The 20,866-nt window shown below is 48.5% G+C and overlaps 1 protein-coding gene across 1 annotated transcript in view; it reads right to left on the bottom strand.

Moving 5' to 3' along the window:
* Positions 1–12,268: 12,268 nt before the first annotated feature.
* The window catches only part of TGM2 (transglutaminase 2), a 33,253-nt gene continuing 24,655 nt past the window's right edge, over positions 12,269–20,866 (bottom strand). Inside the window, exons 10-13 of the mRNA XM_060030794.1 lie at positions 20,430–20,702; positions 15,980–16,140; positions 14,856–14,992; positions 12,269–14,152 (exon numbers count right to left, since the gene is read on the bottom strand). Of these exons, the coding sequence (XP_059886777.1) occupies positions 14,002–14,152; positions 14,856–14,992; positions 15,980–16,140; positions 20,430–20,702 (722 nt within the window). The 3' untranslated portion in view covers positions 12,269–14,001. The remainder of the gene's footprint in view (positions 14,153–14,855; positions 14,993–15,979; positions 16,141–20,429; positions 20,703–20,866) is intronic.

Below are 20,866 nucleotides of genomic sequence, written 5' to 3'. Positions count from 1 at the left end.
CTGAGACTTCGGAGTTTTTTGTTACTGAGGCATAACCTATCCCTATCTGATAAATACATCTTTTATATCCATACTGACTTGTCTCCATGTTCTGTCAAATACTGAGAGAGATGTATTGAATTATCATTCTATCAATTTTTGTTTTGAAACTATGTCATTAGGTGTATATAAAATTAAGATAGTTATATATTCTTATAAATTAAAACATTTACCATTATACAACAGCCTTCTTATCTCTAGTAATACTTTTAATGATAAAGTCTCTTTTATTTTATGTTAATATAGTCACACCACCATTCTTTTGTAAGCTATATTTTATTACATCCTTTTACTTTCAGTCTTTATATATCCTTATGTTTCCTGTATGCTGCTTGTAAACCACGTATAGTTGTATTTTTCAAATCCAAGCTATACAACGATCTTTATATTTTAACTGAAGCATTTAGTCTTTTGATATTTAATATAATTATTGATGTATATGGGTGTAAATCCACTCGCTTATTTTGTGTTTTCTTTTCATCTCACCCTTTCTATGTTTTTTTTCTATTCTTTTTGGCTATTCTGAATTGATTATTTTTTAATTCTATTTCCCTTCTCGACCAGCTTGGAGATTATACATCTTTTCTGTTTTTTAAATGTTGTCCTTGAAATTACAACATGAATATTTAAATTTATATAATCAGTACCTTTTATCTTTTCCCAGCCACTGCAATGCTACTTTGACATATATGCCGTAGTTTTCATGTATTATAATTCTATCAAATACTAAAGAGAGAAAGAAATTCTACTGGACATTAATATTATTGTTTATATATAGTTAATGTTCAGATAGACCTGCAGATGTATTTATCAGTTTCTTTGCTCTTCATTTCTACTTTTATCTCAAGCCTTCCATCAGGGTTAATATTCCTTTTACACAGAGTATATCCTTTAGAATTTAATGAGGTTCTATGAGCAGAAAGTTCTGATTTTGTTTGTCTGAAAATGTCTTTATTTAAACTTTGTTCTTGAAGTACATTTTGGTGGGTATAGAATTTTATTTGGGTAGCTGTTTTCTTTTGGCCCATCAAAGATAGCATTTCACCATTACCTGGCTTCCATTGCTGCTATTTAGAAGTCAGCATCACCTGTCATTCTTTTGAAGGTAATTTATTGTATTCTCTAGATGCTCCTTAGATTCTTCTCTTTGTGTTTAATGTTCTTCAGCTTTTCTGTCATGTATTTAGACATGGATTTATTCTTATTATTTAGCTGGGGGTTTGTTGGGATTCTTGAATTTGTGGATTAGCTCTCATCAGTTTTGGAAAGTTCTCAGTCATTATCTCTTCAATTATTGTGTCTGCCTCTTCTCTCTTACATCCTTCTGAAACTCTTAATAAACATATTTTAGACTTTCTCGCCCTGTCTTCAATGCCTTCCCAATTCTCTTTCATGTTTTACATCTGTCTATTTCTCTGTGGTATATTCTGGATCATTTATCTTCTGCTTCTCTAATTCTCTCTTCAGTTCTGTCTAATCTGCTATCAAGCTCAATCATTGAGTATTAAGTTTCAGTTATTAATAGTTTTCATTTCTAGAAGTTCTGTTTGGTTCTCTTTTAATTGTTCTAGGCACCATTTGTGCTTTCCTGTACCATGCAGATATTTGCAAGATCGTAGTCCTTCCTTCTTGCTGTTCCCTATCTGGATTGCAAATCCTCACTTGTCCCTACCCATCCTCCACACCTGGATGTAAGTCTCACCTCCTTTCAAAAACTTTGGCCGACAGTTACGATGGAAATTAAAGCCACATTCATCATTTAATCATTTTGTGTTTACTCAACAAAAAAAACCTACTAAGTGCTAGGCAGTTTCTATGGGGGATACAATGATGCATCAGGCCTGGAACCTGCCATTGAGAAGCTGTGTCCTGGGAGGAAGCTGATATGAGAAAAAGGAAATGTAGAATGAAATCTGTATACCTTTCTTGAATGCCTTTTGTGTGCCAGTCACTTGGCGGGTTCTGAGTACACAGAAGGGAACAAGATACAATCTCCTCCCTCCAAAAGGTTACAGTGTAGTAGCAGAGATGAAATGAGGACTTAAATAATCATGTGAAATGTAATAAGTGCCAGACACATGATGGTGCCTTGTAAATTATCTCTGAGTGAATGATGTAAGTTAATGTGGCAATTCAGAGGAGAAAGAGATTACTTCTGATGGGAATGGATCAAGGAAATCTTTGTAATGACATTTGAGTTGGGCCTTAGCAGTCAGCTATTTTGAGGGCATTCAGATAGCAAGGAGAAGGTAGGGGCAATCCAGGTATTGCATGAAAAAAGGCATGGAGTATCTTTTTATTTTTAAAAAGATATAATTATTGAGATATAATTTATTGAGATATAATTTACATACCATAAAGTTCATCTATTTAAAGTGTACAATTCAGTAGTTCTAAGTATATTTGAGTTGTGCAACCAACATCATAATATAATTTTATAACAATTTTCATCATCCCCAGAAGAAAATATTAGCAGTCACTCCCTATCCTCTTGACCCCACCCTTCCCCATCCCGTGACTCTAGGCAACCACTCATCTATTTTCTGTCTGTTTGTCTATTCTGGACGTGTCATATAGAATGGAATCATAGAATATGTGGTCTTTTCATTTAAGGTAGTGTTTTCAGGTTTCATCATGTTGTAGCATGTATCAGTACTCTATTCCTTTTTACTGCTGGATAATATTCCATTGTATGGATATACCACATTTTATTTACCCACTCATGAGTTGGTGGACATTTAGGTTGTTTCTACTTTGTGTGTGGGGGTGCGGGGGTTGTTTCTACTTTTAAGCTACTATGAATAATGCTGCTATGAGTATTCATGTTCAGCTTTTTGGGTGGACATATGGTTTTTTTCTTTAATTCCACTAGGAATGGAATTGAATGAAATGGTAACTCTGTGTTTAACCTTTTGAGGAACCATCAAACAGCTTTCCAAAGCAGCTGCACCATTTTATGTTTCCAGCAGCAGTGTATGAGTGTGCCAACTTCTCCACATCCTCGCCCACACTTATTATCTGTTTACTGATTATAGCCATCTGGTTGCTCTGAAGTGGCATCTCTTTTTGGTTTTAACCTTCATTTCTTAATGTCTAATAATGTTGAACATCTTTTCTTTTGTTTATTAGCATCTGTATATCTTTTTTGGAGAAATGTCTCCAAGTCCTTTCCCTATTTTAAAATGTGGTTATTTGACTTTTTATTAATGAGTTGTAAGAGTTCTCTATATATTCTGGGTACTAGACTCTTATCAGATAGATGATTTCAAATATCTTCCCCATCCTGTGTGTTGCCTTTTCACTTCTGGATGGTATCCTTTGAAACAAAAGTTTTAAATGTTTATAAAGTCCAATTTATCAATCTTCTCTTTTATCACTTGTGCTTTTAGTGGTGTGTCAGTTGTTCTATTTTTTAACCTGGATGCTGGTTTCATGGCTGGGTCCAGTTTATGATTTGTGGACTTTTCTGCACATGTACTTAAGGCTTTTTGTTAAGGGGTGATAATAATAATTGCAGCTTCTTCCCCTGGGTCATTGTGGGGACCGAATGGGCAAATGCCTGCACAGTGCTCGGCACAGCATCTGGCTCCCCTCAGTGCCAATACACAGCAACTGTTATTGTTCTTTTATTGTTAAAATCTAGCTCTGCCCCTGATTGAGTGGGTGATCTTGGCCCCAAGTCACTTCACCTCGTCAGACCTCACTTTCCTCATCTGTGAAATGGGTTAGTACTACCCACTTCACCAGGACCACCAGGTGCCTCAATGATACAAGATACAACATCATCGAGCTTCAGATCTGCCCCAAGGACACCATCACGAAGGTTTGAGTCAATAAAACAGGGAAGAGGGGGAAAAAAACCAGTCATGACTGAGGAGAGACAAACTGGCAGCGCTGTGAGCATCTGGGTGACTGCCAAGAGCGGCTGTGGGCCGTTCAGAGTTTCCATGAGCAGAGCTGACCAGGCCTGGGAAGGAATGAAGGGGGAGTTGGCTGACAGAGAGTTGGCTTCCATGTGGAGCTGGGTGTACCAGGCTTGGGCAGGGCTGGAGCTTGAGCCTGGCCGGGCAGGGGGCAAGGAAGCTCATTCTGGAATGATCAAGACCAGCCCTCCCTCTCCTCCTCAGCCCCCCACACTGGCTGCCCCTGTTCTATTTCAGTCTCCCTGTCTTTGCCCAAAATATCCTCCCAGCCACCTCCACCTCCTCCGCCCCTGTCTTGCCTTTGAGGTCCCGCCCAGGAAGAATTCTCTGCCCTTCCTCCCTCACTGGGCATCTCTGCAGCCCCTCCCAAGCCTCCCCTCTGCTACCCTGGCATTATCACTCCCTCCCTGGGGTGGCTGGAGGGAGCTTCCTAAAGCATCAGGGAGATCATATCACCTCCTGCTCACAACCGTCCAGTGGGAACCACTGCATGGTAATACCAAACCCTTCTCTGGTCTCAAGGTCAAGTCAAGGTTTCAAGGGGCTTGAAGCTTATACCATTGGAGAGGGAAGCATTCATTAAAGTACAACATGCATATAGAAAAACATACGTCATAAGCATATGGCTGGATGAATTCCCCCAAATTGAACACACCCATGTAAACCGGCCCCCAGCTCAACAATCAGCCCAGCATCAACACCCCAGATGCCTCCCTGATGCCCCTTTCCAGTTACTAACCATTCCCTAAAGGCAACCACTGTCTGACTTCTCACATCATAGATGAGTTTGCCTGGGGTTGAACTTCACATGAATAAAATCATTCAGTGTACCGTGCATCTGGCATCTTTCCTTAACATGCTTGTGAGATTCAACTAAGTTGTTGCATGTAGGTGTCATTTATTTTTTTCTCATTCTTTCTTGTAGTGTCACTTTGAATGACTATACCAATTTATATATCTGTTCTGCTAGTGTAGGACTTTTAGGCTGTTTTCAGCTTTGGGGTATTATGAAGAAAAAAAAAAAAGACTGCTAGGAACATTCTTGCACATGTCTTTCAGAAAATATATGGGCTCATTTCTGTTGGGTAAACATCCATGAGTGGAATTGCTGCCTCATAAAGATAAATGATTGTACATTTAGAAGATATGGCAAATAGTTTTCCAAACTGGTCATAACTATTTACATTCCCCTCACAGTCACATAGGAAAGTTCTTATTGTTCCATATTTTCACCAACAATTCAAATTTTTTTTTTCTTTTGCTTTGCATTTTAACCATTCTGGTGAGAAGGCTGTGGTATCACATCATGAATTTAGTTTTAATTTGGGGCGGGGGGACCACCTTTAATAAAAAGAATATAAGATAAAATTACAAATATAAAATTGAGTACAAACGTGATTATTTATGAAGAATGTGAAAAGAAATCATAATAAATTGCTGGAGAGTTGCTAGTTTCAGATTGCCTTCTTCTGGGCATTTTTCAAGCTATTTCCCAGAAATGCTTACATTGAAATGCTTCCTGATAGCAATCTGGCTCCCCTCCCTGCCTGCAGTACTCCACAGCTGCCTGTGATCTTTGTGTGAACAAGGCCCCACACAAGTGAGGGTCCCAGAACCTAGAGCATCAGCTTTCTGGGAAATGGCCTCTGCCCCCACCTCCCCCACCCCGAACCTGCCCCCAACCCTTCCCTGGGCTGGCTCCTCCTCCCTAGGGTTTCAGCTTCCACATCACCTTCTCAGAAGGCTTTCCCTGACCTCCTTGTCGAAGACCCTCTTGTTTTGTAAGTCCACATCACAAGACAGATGACAACAGAGCAGGAGGTTAGGAGCAGTTGCTGTGAACCCAGCCTGCCTGGTTGGCATCCTAGCTTCCTTGTTTTCTAGCTGTGTGATCTTGGACATGTCACGTAACCCCTCTGGGCCTCAGTTTCCTCGCCCACAGAGTGGAGAGGGTAATACTAGCTCCCGCCTCACAGGGTGTTATGAGGACCCAGCAAGTTCACGCATGTGATGCATTTAAAAGGCTGCGTGGCACCCTTGCTCTTACGATTGTGCTGACGGCCCCATTATCCTGAGCCTTAGTCTTTTTTTCTGACACATCTCACTTCACACTGGTGATCTGCTTGAATACTCTGTAGGACAGGCCTGCCATGGTGACCACTGTATCCCCAGGGCCTAATGCAGCACCTGGTCCACAGCTGGGGCAAAAAAAGATGTTGTTGAACGAATGGATCTCCTCTGTGTACCTCAAATCCATTCCGATGACTCCAAGACAGCCACACCCCGGTCCAGGCCACCTCATCCTTTCCCTTCAGGCAGCAGCCACCTCTGCTGACCCCATAGCTACTACTGGTTAAATACATGAGCCTCAGTCGCTCGCCTTGATCTTGCCTTTCTCATTCACGGCTGGAGTTCCTGTTGGCTTCCATCTCTACAGCCCTTTACAGTTTATAAGGCCTGTTCCCATCATAATCACATCCCTGGGTTGGGTGACAGGGCAGTAATTGGGAGCTCCAGTGCGACAAAGGCCTGGAGAGGGAAAGTGGCTTCCTCAGAGTCACACAGCAAGAGAGAGAGGGGAGATGGGACACAGGCCCAGGACTCCTGGGGAGGGGCTGCCCACACTTGGTCGGAGGCCCTCTCTCATCCCTTCTGGAGAGCACCTCAGGCTGAGCACACAGTAGGCTCTTAGGCTTGTTCAAGACAAGTGGAAAGAGAAAGTCCTTGGGTTCAGCCTTGGATCTGGGACCATGGACCCGCCCCTGCCCCATCTGTGCCTGTTTCCCCATCTGTAAATGGGCTTCACTTACCAAGTGAAGGCAGATCCCTGTCTCACCAGGTCTGGCTGGCATTTCTCCTTGGTCTCTCTGTATGTTTACTCCAGATGACTTTGGAATGAGCTGACGTGGAGTTGGGAACTGACTAAGGGCCTAGAGAGAAACTGGGATTTCCACTGCGCCTCTGGTATCCTTGACATGGAGCAGTGGCTGAAAGCAATGTTTGGAAAAGCATCTCTTCTCCCATTTTTAAAGGCTATTGAGGAAACGTTGCGCTTGTGACCAGAGTGCAAAGATCTCATGAACGATTAGGGGTTTACTAGCCCTGGGGGACCCCCAGACTCCACAGGCTGGGCCAGGAGCCTATGTGGTCATGGATATGATGCCCACATCAGTGGTGTTTCAGCACTCCTCTGCTGCTACTCTCTCCTCTCCCCTGTGGCAGCAGGGCCAACTAAGGCCCAGAGAAGGGAAGAGTTTTACCCAAGGTCACCAGCACACCCAGGCAGACCTCCTGAATCTGAATCAAGTCAGATTCTGGGGCTCAGCCTTCTCCTTTTTCCCCCCTGTTCATTATTTATTTTTAAACAGCTTTATTGAGATATAGTACATATACCTTGCAACTTACCCTTTTAAAGTGTATGATTCAATGGCTTTTAGTATAAAATTGTGCATCTATCATTACGATTAATTTTAGAACATTTTCATTACCCCAGAAAGTAACCCCATGCTTTTTAGCTGTCACCCCCTCCCAGTCCCTCCAGCCCCCCAGCCCCAGACAGTCACTAATCTACTTTGAATCTCCATACATTTGCCTCTTCCGGACATTTCATATAAATGAACTCATACAAATGTGGTCTTTTGTGACGGGCTTCTTTTCACTGATTATAATGTTTTCAAGGTCCATCTATGGTGGAGCATGTATAAGTACATGGTTCCTTTTTCTTGCCAAATAATATTCCATTGTATGGATATGCCACATTTTATTTATCCATTCGTGGATAAATTCATTTATTTATCCATTCGTTATCCATTTATTTATCCATTTATCCAAACCAAATGGACATTTGGTTTGTTTCCACTTTTTGGCTATTATCAATAATGCTGCTATGAACATTTACATACAACTTTTTGTGTGGTTATATGTTCTCAGTTCTCTTGGGTTTATACCTAGGAATGGAAGTGCTGGGTCATATGGTAACTATGTTTATGAGCCTTTTAGCTCTGGCTTTCTCAGACCTTGGGGGCTGCTGATGGAAGACTTGTTACTCCCAGTGGCCAGGGTCTGTGGATCAAGTCTCCACCCCACTTTGGACTTAATTTTAGAAACTTCAAGTACTATGTTTTCTGAACTTGACACATTTTCACAGGCTGAATGTACTTGTTTACCTAGCACCCAGATGGAAAAAAATCAAAGCCATCCCAGTGCCCCAAAAGCCCCCTCGTGCTTCTGTCCAGTCTTTCCCCTGCCATGGAAAACACGACCCCAACTTCTAACACCACAGATGAGTTCATGAACTTTGTCCGAGTGGAATTATGTGGATCGTGGTCTTTCATGTCTGCCTCTCTTGCTCAACTTCAGGTTGTTAGAGTTCCTGCGTTCTCAAGGCTGTATGCACCACCTTTTTTGTCATTCCTTCTGCTTTTAATGGAACACTTCGGACTTTGCATCTTGAAACAAGACACAGGGCTTGAGGGAGACGCAAGAGGGAAGAGATATGGGAACATATGTATATGTATAACTGATTCACTTTGTTATAAAGCAGAAACTAACACACCATTGTAAAGTAATTATACCCCAATAAAGATGTTAAAAAAAAAAAAAAAAAAAAAAAAGACACAGGGCTTCACGGTCTCGTGGGTGTGCGTCTCTGTGTGTGTTCTCAGGCCTGTCCGGGAGGGAAGTGGGGAGGCTGGGAAAGTGTATGTGATGACCTAGTCCTGGCCCCAAGGCACATGTGCCTCTAGGAGGCCCCTACCTGGCCCTCCCACTTAAGCCTCTCCTCTTGGACTCTGTCAAAGTTCTGTTATTCTGGGTTTGACTTGAGACCAAGGGGCGGAGCTGGCAGGCATCCCAGGTAAACAAGAGCAGCTGGAAAGGAGAGGGACTTTTGGGGGTGGAAAGATAGACCGGATCAGACCTCCATTCCACGGGGGCTTTTTTGGAGGCCTGTGTCCCGTGCACCCTAGCACTTGGTGGGAAGGGAGGGTTCCAGTAGAAATCGGGCCTCCTCTAGGCTAGCCCATGCCCTGGGGAAGGCAGGCTGCCTGGGTTCAAGTCTCCCCACTCTGCACCTTACCAGCTGTAAAATGGGGGGAAAAACTGGATAGGATTGTTTCAGAAGTGAAGAACTCAGTGCATATAAATGTTGCTGACCTGGAGGAAAGTTGGCTGTTATGGTTAGAATGTGCCAGGAGCCAGCTGAATATTTTATGGACACTGTTATATTGAACTTACACACCAGTCATGCAAGTAGACACCAAATCATCCCCATTCGACAGATGAGGAAGCAGAGGCACAGAGAGGTTGAGAACCTGCCTGAAGCCACATTGTGAACCCGTGGCAGAGCCAGGATTTGATCCCAGGTCTGTTTGGCTCCAGAATCCAGGCCCCTGCCACCTGGGCTATGAGCCGAGCTTTTGGTGTGGGCCCAGTAGCTCTGAGCTGCCGCGGAGCTGTGCCCAGCACTGTTGTGTAGGGCCCCAGACTCAACCCTTGCCTCTGGTTTGTGCAGAAGGAGCTCAGGCTCTTTTCCCCTGTCTCTAATGGGCCCACGTGACCAGCAAAACCTTCCTCCTTCCTGGGTTCCTGGCTAGTGAGCTCTCAGGGGTGGGGCAGGCCTAGGGGGTGGTCAGGAGGGGCCCCCCAATCTGTCCAGCATTGGCAGACCTGGCCGGGGCAGCCCTGTCTCTCTTTAGGAGGCGAGGCAGTCAGGCCTGGGAGCTAGAGTCGGCAGTACCGCGTCCACTTGGTGACCCCCTTGTGTGAGGTGTGCCCTGACTCTGCTCCTGGGGTGCTCCAGAGCATGGGCCAGGCACATCAGCAGCTGGTCCTAAGCCAGGCTAACCTGAGCGTTGTAAAGGGCTCTCTACCATATGCCAAGGGGAACAGAGCTTGAAGCAGTCGGCTGCAGTCCAGGAAGGCTTCACAGAGCAGGTCTCCCTGGAGCAGGGTTTTGAAAGCTGAGCTCCTTAGGTGGAGATGATTGGAAGGGTGTTCTTACAAAGGGAGCAGCCATAGGTATCGGCTACTCAACTCCATGCCCCCAAGACCTTGCCTCGCCATCTCTGTTTTTCAGGGGCTGGAAGCCTGGAAATATATTTGCCAGAGCCCCTCGCTAGCTATTTCTGGTGAGGATCTGCCAGTGGGGAGAAGGCAGGAGGATGAGAGATACCAGCCTGCCTCTGGCTCCTACCAGGGCTGACTTCGGCAGGATTTGTAGATTCGGCAGCTCTGTTGGTTCCAGAGCTGGAGTGACAGTGCCTCCAGCAGCTGGGTGGCGGGGACCGGCTCCTGGGCTCCTGCGCATCCTGGGTGGCAGCTGCTTCCCTATTTCCGGGTACCACTCCTTCTCCCTCTGCTCTTCCAGCATCTCAGATGTTTTTGGAGTCAGTTTCCCTTGTAAACTCCCTCTCCACCTGAAATAGCCGAGTGTTTTCTATTTTCTTGCTGGTCACTAATTGATAAAATGCTCAGGCCATCAAGGCCAGACCCAGGTGTAGTTTTTAAGGAACAGAAGGATTTAGCACCCCGAAAATGTGATGTCACACTTTGAGTTTGATTTATTTTTTGCGTGCATGTCAGATGTTTCAACATGGGTTCCCTGAAGGCAGAGACTGTCTTCCATCATCTATTTAATCAACAAACATTGATTAGTGCTTCGTTGGTGGGGAATGAGATGAATGACCAAATCCCCACGCTCCTGGAATCAGTCTAGACTTGGAACCATTCAATTGAAACTGAGTCCCCTGAAACTGAGTTCCCCTGCTGAGTTTATGATTCATCTTTCTCTGTCCAAAACTTTATTCACATTCTTGTGCCACCCCTGTTCCCCTAAGGATTGAAGAGTATCAACGAAAAGAGGGGATTGAAACCAAGCAGGACCTTGTGGGGTCTTCCCAGGTACAAAAGTCCCTCTGTGTCCCCTGTTTCTTGTTTGTAAAAAAAAAAGGCTTTAGTCTCCTAGGCCTTCCCTGAGTTCCAAAGAGCAGATTCAAGCAGTTAATGATGAAGACCATAGAGTCACAGGGCTCCCAGTTCCTCCTGAAAGGATATAGATAACAATCTGATGCATATCTTTGAGTTGCTCTGTAGAAACTAAGAACCCCTGCCCCGCCCAGGTGGAGGATGGTGGCTACATGCTGACCACAAGCACGTACCCCAGACTGGTTGGAACCAGAAGGTTGAGATTCCTGAAACATCACCTGTTACCTCACCACCAGCCAATCAGAAGAAGGTCCACAAGCTGATCACGCATCCTGAGACCATATCCCCTCACACTGTCTTTCCCCTGAAAGCCATCGGGGTGTTCAGGTCTTTTGAGCATGAGCTGCCCATTCTCCTTGCTTGGCGCCCTGCAAATAAAACCTTACTTTGCTGCAAACACCCACTGTCAGAGTTTGGCTTTCTGTGTGGCAGGCATACGAGCCCTTGCTTGGTAACACAATGTAGTAGCCAGTAGCCACCTGCAGCCATGGAGCACTTGACATGCAGCTAGTTCGAATTGAAACAGGCTGTCAGTGTAAAATACACACCACATTAAAAGACTTTGTATGAAAATTAAGAATGTAAAATATCTCACTCATAATTTTTATGTTGATTATGTGTTGCAATACAATATTTCAGACATATTAGTTTAAATTAAATGCATTATTAAAATGTATTTTACCTGTTTCTTTTTCTCTTTTTAATATGGCCACTAGAAAATTTAAATTACATATATGGCTTGCATTTGTGGCTCACGTTATATTTCTACTGGACAGTACTGGTCTTATGGGAGCTGAGTTGAAACACATTGATCCAGCATTTATTAGTGTCTGTTTAAGAGATTCTTGGTCTCTGCCCTTGGGACTTCAGACAGGATGGGGAGCGGGACAGGTATATCAACATGGAACTAAAAGTCACTGTGATAAATGTTTGAGTTGTCCATGTTCCAGGGTTCTGAGAAGAAATCTGGGTAGGCTTCACAGAAGGGATGACTTTAGTGTTAAGCATTATAAGATGAATAGGAGTTCACAAGCTGGGTAAGGAAAAAGAGGGGCACTCCAAGCTAAGAGGTTGACAAGTACACAGGATGTTAGAAGAGATACAGGCAGTTCATTCTGGTCTGAACATGGTTTGTTTGGAGAAGAGGCTGGAGGTGGAGCTGGACAGTTGTAGAGCATTGAATGCCAATAAAGTTTAGATCTGAGGGCGGCGCTGAGGCTAGGGAAAGGCTCTTAGGCAGGAAGTGGCTGGTCCAGATGTTAAGTGAGCTCACCCACCCACTCTCCTCAAAAGCATGCAGCGAACAGACCAGACCTGGTTTGAATGTGAAAAATAAACTCTTTTATTTCAGTACTTGCTCTTTGTGGCTCAAAAGCACATCTACTGCTTGCTTGGAACCCAGAAGTATTTATAAAACCATAGAGAAATCAAGCAATATGTATACAGAATAGAACATTTATATTTCGGCTCAAGTGCTTCTTCCTGTGCAAAGCAGAAAGTTCTAAGTGCATCAGCGTGACTTTCCCCAAATCCCTCTCTGGGATTTGGGGGACTCTGGAGTCTTTGACCCCACTCCAGATACAGAATTCTCCCCACTTCCCTCTTCCAGGCTGAGGGAGGCCCAGTCACATGGAGAGAATGAGTGGTAAAGTCAGAGATGGCAACTTGTGGGGTCCCCGAGCTTAGTCAGGGGCAAAGGCTGTGTTCTAGGGCCCTGGCTCTTCAAAGAGGGGTTGGCTGAGATGCCAGCCTTGTTGGTGAGTGACCAGCACAGGCAACTAAGGCTCCTGTGAAGTCTACACATTGTGGTGGGTGGGGTCATGGGTAGGTCAGGGGCCTCCGGGGCTCTTTTCCCCTAGAACTGGGCTCTGAAGGAAGATGCCTGGGCACAGGTGGGGGACTCAGACAGGGCTGGGGGCAGGAGGGTGGTCATGGTCATGGTCTCATTCTCCAAAACATCCTGGCCTGTGACCTAAGGCTCTGTGAAGCCAGGGAGTAAGACTCAATGTCATTGGCAAGGCTGAGTCATATAAGGCACCAGAAGTGCAGAGCTGAAGGGGCCTTGGAGATGAGCTGGTTCAACCACTCTGTGACCGATGAGCAGACTGAGGCCCACAGAGGGGAAGGCAGTGGCTGGCCAGACTTGGGGCTCAAACCCAGGGCTCTAACCCCTCCAATTTCCTCCCCACCTCCTCATCCGAACTGGATCCTTTTTGATCAGGCCCCAGATGGCCTCTCTGACAGTCAGGTCAGGGCTGGTGTGGTGAACGGGGCCCTGGACTCAGAGTCAGAAGGCCTGGCTCCATTCCTGCACCTTCATATTAAGCAGCCTTGCAACTATCCAGCGGTGCAGGGCGGGCCACCTCCCTTCTCCAAGCTGCAGTCTCCTCACTGAGAAAGTGGCTCCCACTCTGCAGTTTTCCATGGCAATTAAATAGGTTGGTGGCCGTGTGAGCCCAGGAAGCACTTAGTAGGTGCCTCACAATTGCGGCGTGCGGGGGTACTGTTGGGCCAGGGCTGCCGGGATGTGGGGGGAGCTTGGGTCTGGACTATTCCTGGGACCCTCTCGATCTGCACCTGCTCAGGCTCTGCCAACGGCCCCTGGGGCCTGGGCACAATCTGGGGAAGGGGTTCAGGACACCCCAGGGAGCTGAGTTCCTTGATCTGGTCACTGGGCACACTGTTTTTCGCCTGCTCCCAGGGAAGGGGCTCTGGAGTTGATCAAACAATATGGCAGGTGGTCAGTGGCTTTCCAAATGGCATCTGGGCTGGGAAGGGAGGCTGGAGTCCCTCCTCCCCGGCCCACCCCCCAGGCCCAGTCAGCCAAGATCAGGGCTCCTACTGTGGAGGCACAAAACATTCCTCACAGGTGAGGGAGGTGGGGAGCCAGGCTCAGGGGGACCATATGGGCCGGAAGTACATTTGATTCCAAAGAGGCCCCATAGGCAGTCCACCGTGCCCTGGGGTCTGGGGCCCAATAAGGGGCAAATTTTGCTCATTACCTTGGGATAAAGATTGGGGTCAAGTTGGGGGCCCTCGGCTGGCACGGGGGCCCTTAGGAGGTGTTAACAATGACGTTCCTGAAGCCCTTCACGGCCTTCAGCCTGTCGCTCTCGAAGTTCACCACCAGCTTGTGGCGGCCCGCGTTCAGGGGCAGCAGGTCCACCCTCGCCTTGACTTCCTCCCCCGCCTCCACGGGGTGTGGGCTGGGAGAGAGAGAGAAAGAGGGTGAGATCAGGGCCCTGGCCTGGTCCCCACAATGGGGACAGGCCAGGATGACACGTGACTACTGAGATCTTAGCCTAGAAACTCCATGGATGTATAGCTTTGTGCCGACAGAATACAATGGGTCCCGCTCACCACTCTCCGAAGGCCTGGGCCATCTGCCCTCCTATGTGTAGAGGGGCTGGTGTGTTTGTGTGTGTGTGTGTGTGTGTACATGGAAGTGGATGGTGTGCTTGGGGGTAAGAGTGCGGATGCTCACGTGACCACATGCATGAAAATGCATTGAGCTGTACATACGTGACTCGTATGCTTTACTCTATATAAATTACAATGAAAAAGTGAAAAACAAGAAGTGTGTATGCTTGTAAGTGTACGTATATATAAATATGTATCCATGAGGGTACTCCACACAGGCACGCATGTACACCTGTGTGCATGTGGGGACTCGGGTGTCCCGAGGTGGGTGCTTAGCGAATATGTACCTGTTTAGGTTTGTGAACACATGTGCACAGAACGCAGCTAACGTGTGGGTATTTGGGCGTAGACACGGGGGAATATTAGGCAGGTGTGTGGAAAGGGAGAAGAGGGGGTTACGGGCCTGGGTTCAGTGCCGGAGGGTGCCCTTCCCCCCGCAGCATCTGCCCTCTGCTCCCAGGCCCCCAAGCTGGAGGGACCAGCACTTACATTTCCACGGTCTTCTGCTCCTTGGTCAGGCCCGCCCCCTCCACGGTGAAGGTGCAGCCTGACAGCGGCACGGTGAGCGGGTTCCACAGGGACACCTCAGCCACCAGCTTGCGATTCTGCTTGGGCTCTCCCAGGATCTAGAGGAGGCATGGGGCAGATGTCAGGGGCAGCACGGAGGGAGAGCAGCCCACAGCCCCTCAAGGGCATGCAGGGTCCCAACTGGGCCATCTCCATCTTTGCTGCAGTTTGGCCCAATGTCTGCCCAGCTCCGCCGCTAACATTCCTCGCCTCATCTGGAAAACACAGATGATGACACCTGCCCAGGCCTCCTTCGTGGAGCTGAAGTGAGGCTCCACGCAACCCACAGGATGTGTAAAATGCCTCCCTCATTCTAGGGTCTAGGGTGGAAAGATCAGAGTCTTTGGAGCCAGGCTGATCTCTGACCCTTTCTCACTGTGTGACCTTGGCAAAGTTACTACCCTCTCTGAGCCTTGGTTTCTTCATAGAACAGAAATGCCTGACTGCAGGGTTCTCATGAGGATTAACTGAGCTAATATGTGCAAGCTCCTAGCAGACTGTCTGGCACACAGTGCTCACTCCCTCCTGCTCTGCTCTTTACCATTTATTTGTAACTGCAGCATTTGGGGATCTGGGGCTGTGACTCCTCCAGGTGAATCACTATGATGACCATGAAGTTGGTGATAAGAATAGTCAGTTTTTACTGAGCCCTCATAACGTGCTGGATGTGGTTCTATGTGCTTCCTGTAGACTCACATTTAATCTTTACAACACCCATTGTATAGATGAATAAATGGACTCCAGCGTCTGTGCCCTTAACAACACATCCCTTCCTGCCCCACCAGGGCCCGAGGACCTGGGAATCTAGCATTAGTAGTTTAGCTTTTAAGGGTCCACGAGTCTGAGATCCCTAAGTGCCATGATCCTACTACTCTGGGATTTTAGGATTCATTCCTAGAGGCTGTGAGTCCCAAATTCTGCTTCATGATGCTTTTCTTTGATAAACCTAGGATCTGAGGAACCTGGGGCATCGGAGACCTTGAGGTTGCAGGGAGGGAGGTGCATGCACGTGTGGGGACCTGTCCAGGGACCCAGCCAGCCCTTACCCGGATCTTGATTTCTGGATTCTCCAGATAGATGTCCCTCTCAGCCAGCAGGTAGCTGTTGGCAGCTGGCTCGACGAACAGGCCCCGCACCTTGATGAGGTTCGACTCGGTCAGGTAGTCACAATACCTTTCGTAGAGGATTCGAAGGGGAATGCTCTTCTCTGCAGGAGGGGAGAGGGGAGAGCACTCATGACATCTGAATCGTGGCCCCCACCTCTCCTATGGCATCTCCACAAGGCACAGAGAGGGCAAGGAATGAACTCGAGGTCACACAGCTGGTGAATGGAGGGGCATGTCCCAGCACTTTCCCTCACCTGCCCTGGCTCCAAGGCTCCCAGGGAGGAAGTGGGGAGGAGAGGCTTGGGCATTAATCCTGCCTCTGCCCTTCGCTGACTGGGGATGCTGGGCAAGTCACTCCACCTCTCAGGACCTCATTTCCCCCCCATGAGGTCGGTAGAACTGTACCCATTTACAGATGAAGAGACACTTCTGCCAGTAAGTGTTCAGATCAGGAGAGCTGGCCCTGCTTGGCCACTGTCTGACTGTGTGAGCCTGGGAAGATGACCTCCCCTCTCTGTTCCCTCTCTGTTCCCTGGGACATCTGGCACCCGCTGGGCAGAGCTAAGACCAGAGGTCATTTCAGAGCAAAAGCCACACAAGTGATAGGGGTGAGAAAAAAGCCGGCAGGGCCAACCCCTCCCGCTGCAGAGAAGCAAAGTGTGGATTGCAGCCCCATTTCTCTGACAAGAACACTGAAGCCTTAGGGCACCAGGGGTCAGCTTACAGGAGGCAGGAAGGAGCAGTGAAACGGGCACAGGACTGATTCTCCACAGACCCTGCTTGTTCACTCGGTCGCAGGGAACCTTGGGAAAAATCCCTTCTGCTCCTCGGGCTTCCCCCCATCAAACAACAATGTTGGAGGGATGGTCTTGGGGCTCCATGGAGCCCAGCCAACCTCTCCTCACTATCCCAGTGCCATGATGGGAGATGCTGTTTCTTCTTTTTCTGCCATCTGTCCCCTCCGTCCCTGCACTAGACCAGCGTTTCCCAAACTCCAGCCATTCATGTGATTTTTCACATGTCTGAGTAACTCCTCAGTAAATAATTTTTCTTTCAGTCCCCTCACTTTACACTTTTTAACCTTTTTTGCTTAGGGAACCTTTTCATCATTATTTGCAGAAAACCTGTCTCATTTACCATAAGTAGAAGGAAGCTGGTAAAAACAAACACCAGCAAACAAAGTCATGTTTATTCAATTCGGGCCGATATTCTCATCTGCTGAGGGCTCTGAGTTTGAGACCTGAGCTTACTGTTAAAGAGGGAGGTTAGCAAGGGTCTGGGGTGCCCGGGCCAGTAAGCACCCGTTGGGAGGTCATCTCTAGGGCCGTGAAGGCCCGAACAGATGGTCACCTTCTCTCTGCATGAGTCAAGGTCCAGGTCCTGGCTGGGCACATTGGTGTTCCCCGTCCCACTCTCTGGAAAATGTGTGCCCAGCCCTCTAGTCACTCATTCCTGGGGTGGATCTGCCCCAACCTCTGCTCAGATGGCGTGGGGGGAAAAAAAAACCAAAGCTTCTGCGAAAAAGGAGTGAAAATTCCTGGGTCAGGACCTGGTGGAGCAGAGTAGAAACTCTGACCAGCTCCACAGGAAAGAAGGAAACCATTGTCCTCCAGGAGCCTGGAGGAGGTGGCCCCAGCTGTTAACTTTTCCAGGAGGCTTAGGCCAGGGTGGGGCTGGACCTTTGAGAACTGCTGTCCACAGGCCAGGGGCCTTGGCTTCGGGCCAGATGCTGGCTGAAAGAGGGAAACATTTGCGGTTAGTGTCTATTCATTCCTTAGATGATTCCTTTGATCATCACAGAGATCACGCTGCCTGCATTCCTCATGACCCACCTGGAGGGGTGAGGGTATCCAGAGAGAGAGAAGGGGTGGGTGGCAGGAAGGAAGAGAGCAAGGAGGCGGGGTGGGGTCAGCTAGATTCAGTTCAGCTGTCCTAGGCCTGGCTTCCTGTCCGCTAGCACATGGAAATCCCCCAGATCTTATCATCAAAGAATAACCGCAACTCAGCCAAAGTTCAGGGTCTCACAGGGTGGGAGAATCACTTTCAGGTTGACTTTGGCCTTGGAAGCCTCAATAGAGCATCCTGGCCTAGCCCCACCTGAGGGCAACATGCAGTACCACTGCCCTTCTCTGCCCTCTCCCGACAGGCTGTGCCCCTCAGAGGTCTCCGTAGCAGGAGGGACCCCTCCGCTGTGAACACATCCCCAGGGAGAAACCCTGGCGGCTGTGGCTGAAGCAGAAGAATGCTGCGAAGGGCCTGAGGGTATCTGGGAGGCAAAGGGTAACTCAACAGCAGCCTGGGTGGAAGTTGTTCTGGCATCCCTGGCTCAGGCTGGAGTTCACCTGATGATACACATTCCAGGAAAGGCACTTCCTCCCTTTGAAGCGATTCTGAGCGTGAGGAAGAACTGACACGTGTGCATTCACACAAAGGGGCTGGAAGGGCTCTTCAAAGATGAGCCAGCCTTTGTACAAATGGGGAACCCGGGGCCTGGAATGGAGAAGAGAAATACCCAGGAGCCCACATCCTGTGGGCAGAATTGCAGGAACTAGGATCTCGGTATCCCGACCACCCCACACACCTGTAGGGATGGAGCCCTGCCCCTGACTCGGGGCCTGGATGTGGAGATGAGAGCTGAGTCCTCTGCACACCAGCAAGGCTGGCAGTGACTCAGGAAGCACTGAGCCCGGCCCTGAGACCATTGCCTGGCACAGCAGGGTTCAGGAAAGATGCTTTTCGGCCTCCCCACACCTGTTGGCACTTGCTCAGCGAACAGTGAAGAGCCCCGCCGTGTCCAGGCACCATCATACACTTTCCAGATCTTTCCTGAACACACATCTCCTTTGCAGCCCATGAGGGGCATGCTAATGCCCCATGTGATGGATGGGTGTGATTCAAGCCCCAAGGTTATACATCTAGAAGGCGGGAGAGGTTCTTCCCTGGTGGTCCAGTGGTTAAGACTCCAAGCTCCCAATGCAGGGGGCACAGGTTGGATCCCTGGTCAGAGAACTGAGATCCCACACGCCACATGGCGCGGCCAAAATTAATATTAATAATAGAAGGTGGGAGAGGCCAGATTCAAAGCCAAGTCTGGCCTCCGAACACGCCTTTTAGCAGCATAAGTGTTGGGGCCCCAGCCCTGGTGCCACGTGGCTCTGCCCCTAGAGTTTGCCGCTGCTCAGGGACCCTGACAGAGGGTCTGCTCTGTCCCGGCGTGTGGCTCCAGGGTGCCTGAGGTGGCCCTGAGATAGAGGCCCCAGGGTTGACTGATGTTCTACTCAGATCATGCTGACCCCGGGTCCTCTCCCAACTCGAAGACCCCCCTGCCCTCCCCATGCCCACAAGCTCCAAGTGCAGGAACAGAGAATGGGCTGTTGGGGGGGATAGGAGACTGGGCTCCGTGCTGCCTCCCTAAGTGACCTCGGCTGCCGCAACCCCTCTCAGGGTCTCCAGCTTAATTTTAGGGAGATAACCAGTAGTGGTGACAAAGCCAGCAGTGAAAAAAGGGATCAAGGGGACGATGACTGTGCAGGCATCCGACCAAGAAGCCAGAGCGACAGAGGCTCTGCCCAGGGTTGAGGGCTGGGTGAGCTACTGACATCATTTCAGCCCCAAATGGGGAAGGGGATCTGCTCCCAGGGAGGTCGGGCCAGGCACTGGAGCCATGGAAGAGGAGAAGATCAGGGCTTTTCCTTTCCTATCACTGTTAGAGCCACACTGTCCAGTATGGCAGCTTCCGGCCACATGCGGCTGTTTAAGTGAAATTAAAACTTTAGTCCCATAATTACACCAGCCACACTGCAAGTGCACAATAGCCACATGGAGCTAGTGGCCACCATACTGGACAACGCAGATACAGGACATCCTTATATCACAGAAAGTTCTCTGGGTAGTGCTGGTCTTGAATCTCTTCTCTCTGAGCCTGAGAACCTCCAGAGAAATAGGAGAGGTTCTCAAAGGGGCTCTGGGGAGAGGCAGCTGTAGTGTGAGTTGCTGGAGACGGAGGAAAGGAATTTGCTGGAAGGGGCAGCAGAGAGTCTGGGAAAGCAGTCAGGGGTCCTGCGAAGATGAGATGGAATGAAATAGAATAGTTGCTACGAGTACAGGTTCAAGTCTCCGTCCTGTCACTTCCTGTGTGGCCTTGGGAAAGTTACTTAACCTCTCTGTGCTCAGTCTTCTCATCTGGAAAATGGGACCATAAAAGAATCCTCCTACTTTTGTTATAAGAAGGAACTGGGTTGCTATTTATAAAGTGCCGAGGACAGGGCCTGACCCACAGTGAGGGCAATGGGAGTGTCTGTGAGGTAGATGGCACACGTTCAGCTCTCAGGGCACGACCTAGCATGTCGTCAGGGTGGTCAACAGCTGCTCCAGGAACACAGGGCCTTACCAGAGAAAGGCTCCAGGGAAAAGTTGAGCAGGTCCTTGGTGCCACACTTGGGTCCCAGGATCCCGTTGTAGCTGACGGTGCGGGCACAGAGCAGGAGGCAGCCAGCGTGGTCCTCGGCAGTGTTGTTGGTGATGTGGGCAAAGACGTCGAAGTCGCTGCCCCTGTTCATGCCCTGGCCCGCACGGATCCTCATGGCCACCCCTGTCTCCTCTTTATCAGCCAGTTTGTTCTGGCGGTTGGCCCTTGTGAAGGCTTCCCTCTCCTCTGCGGACCCTGTGGGGACAGGGAAGAGAGCTTCATCACAGCTGGAAGGGGGATCAATGAGAAGGAGGCTGGGAGCAGGGCAAGCTGGCTTCTCAGAGTTCTGGTGACTCAGAGCACCCCCGGAGGGAGCCCCTTCTTTACATTACTGTGCCAGGAGGAGGAAAGAGTATTTT

Source organism: Delphinus delphis, chromosome 15, assembly GCF_949987515.2.
Source record: "Delphinus delphis chromosome 15, mDelDel1.2, whole genome shotgun sequence".
NCBI lineage: Eukaryota > Metazoa > Chordata > Mammalia > Artiodactyla > Delphinidae > Delphinus > Delphinus delphis.
This window is presented reverse-complemented; position numbering and strand designations above follow the sequence as displayed.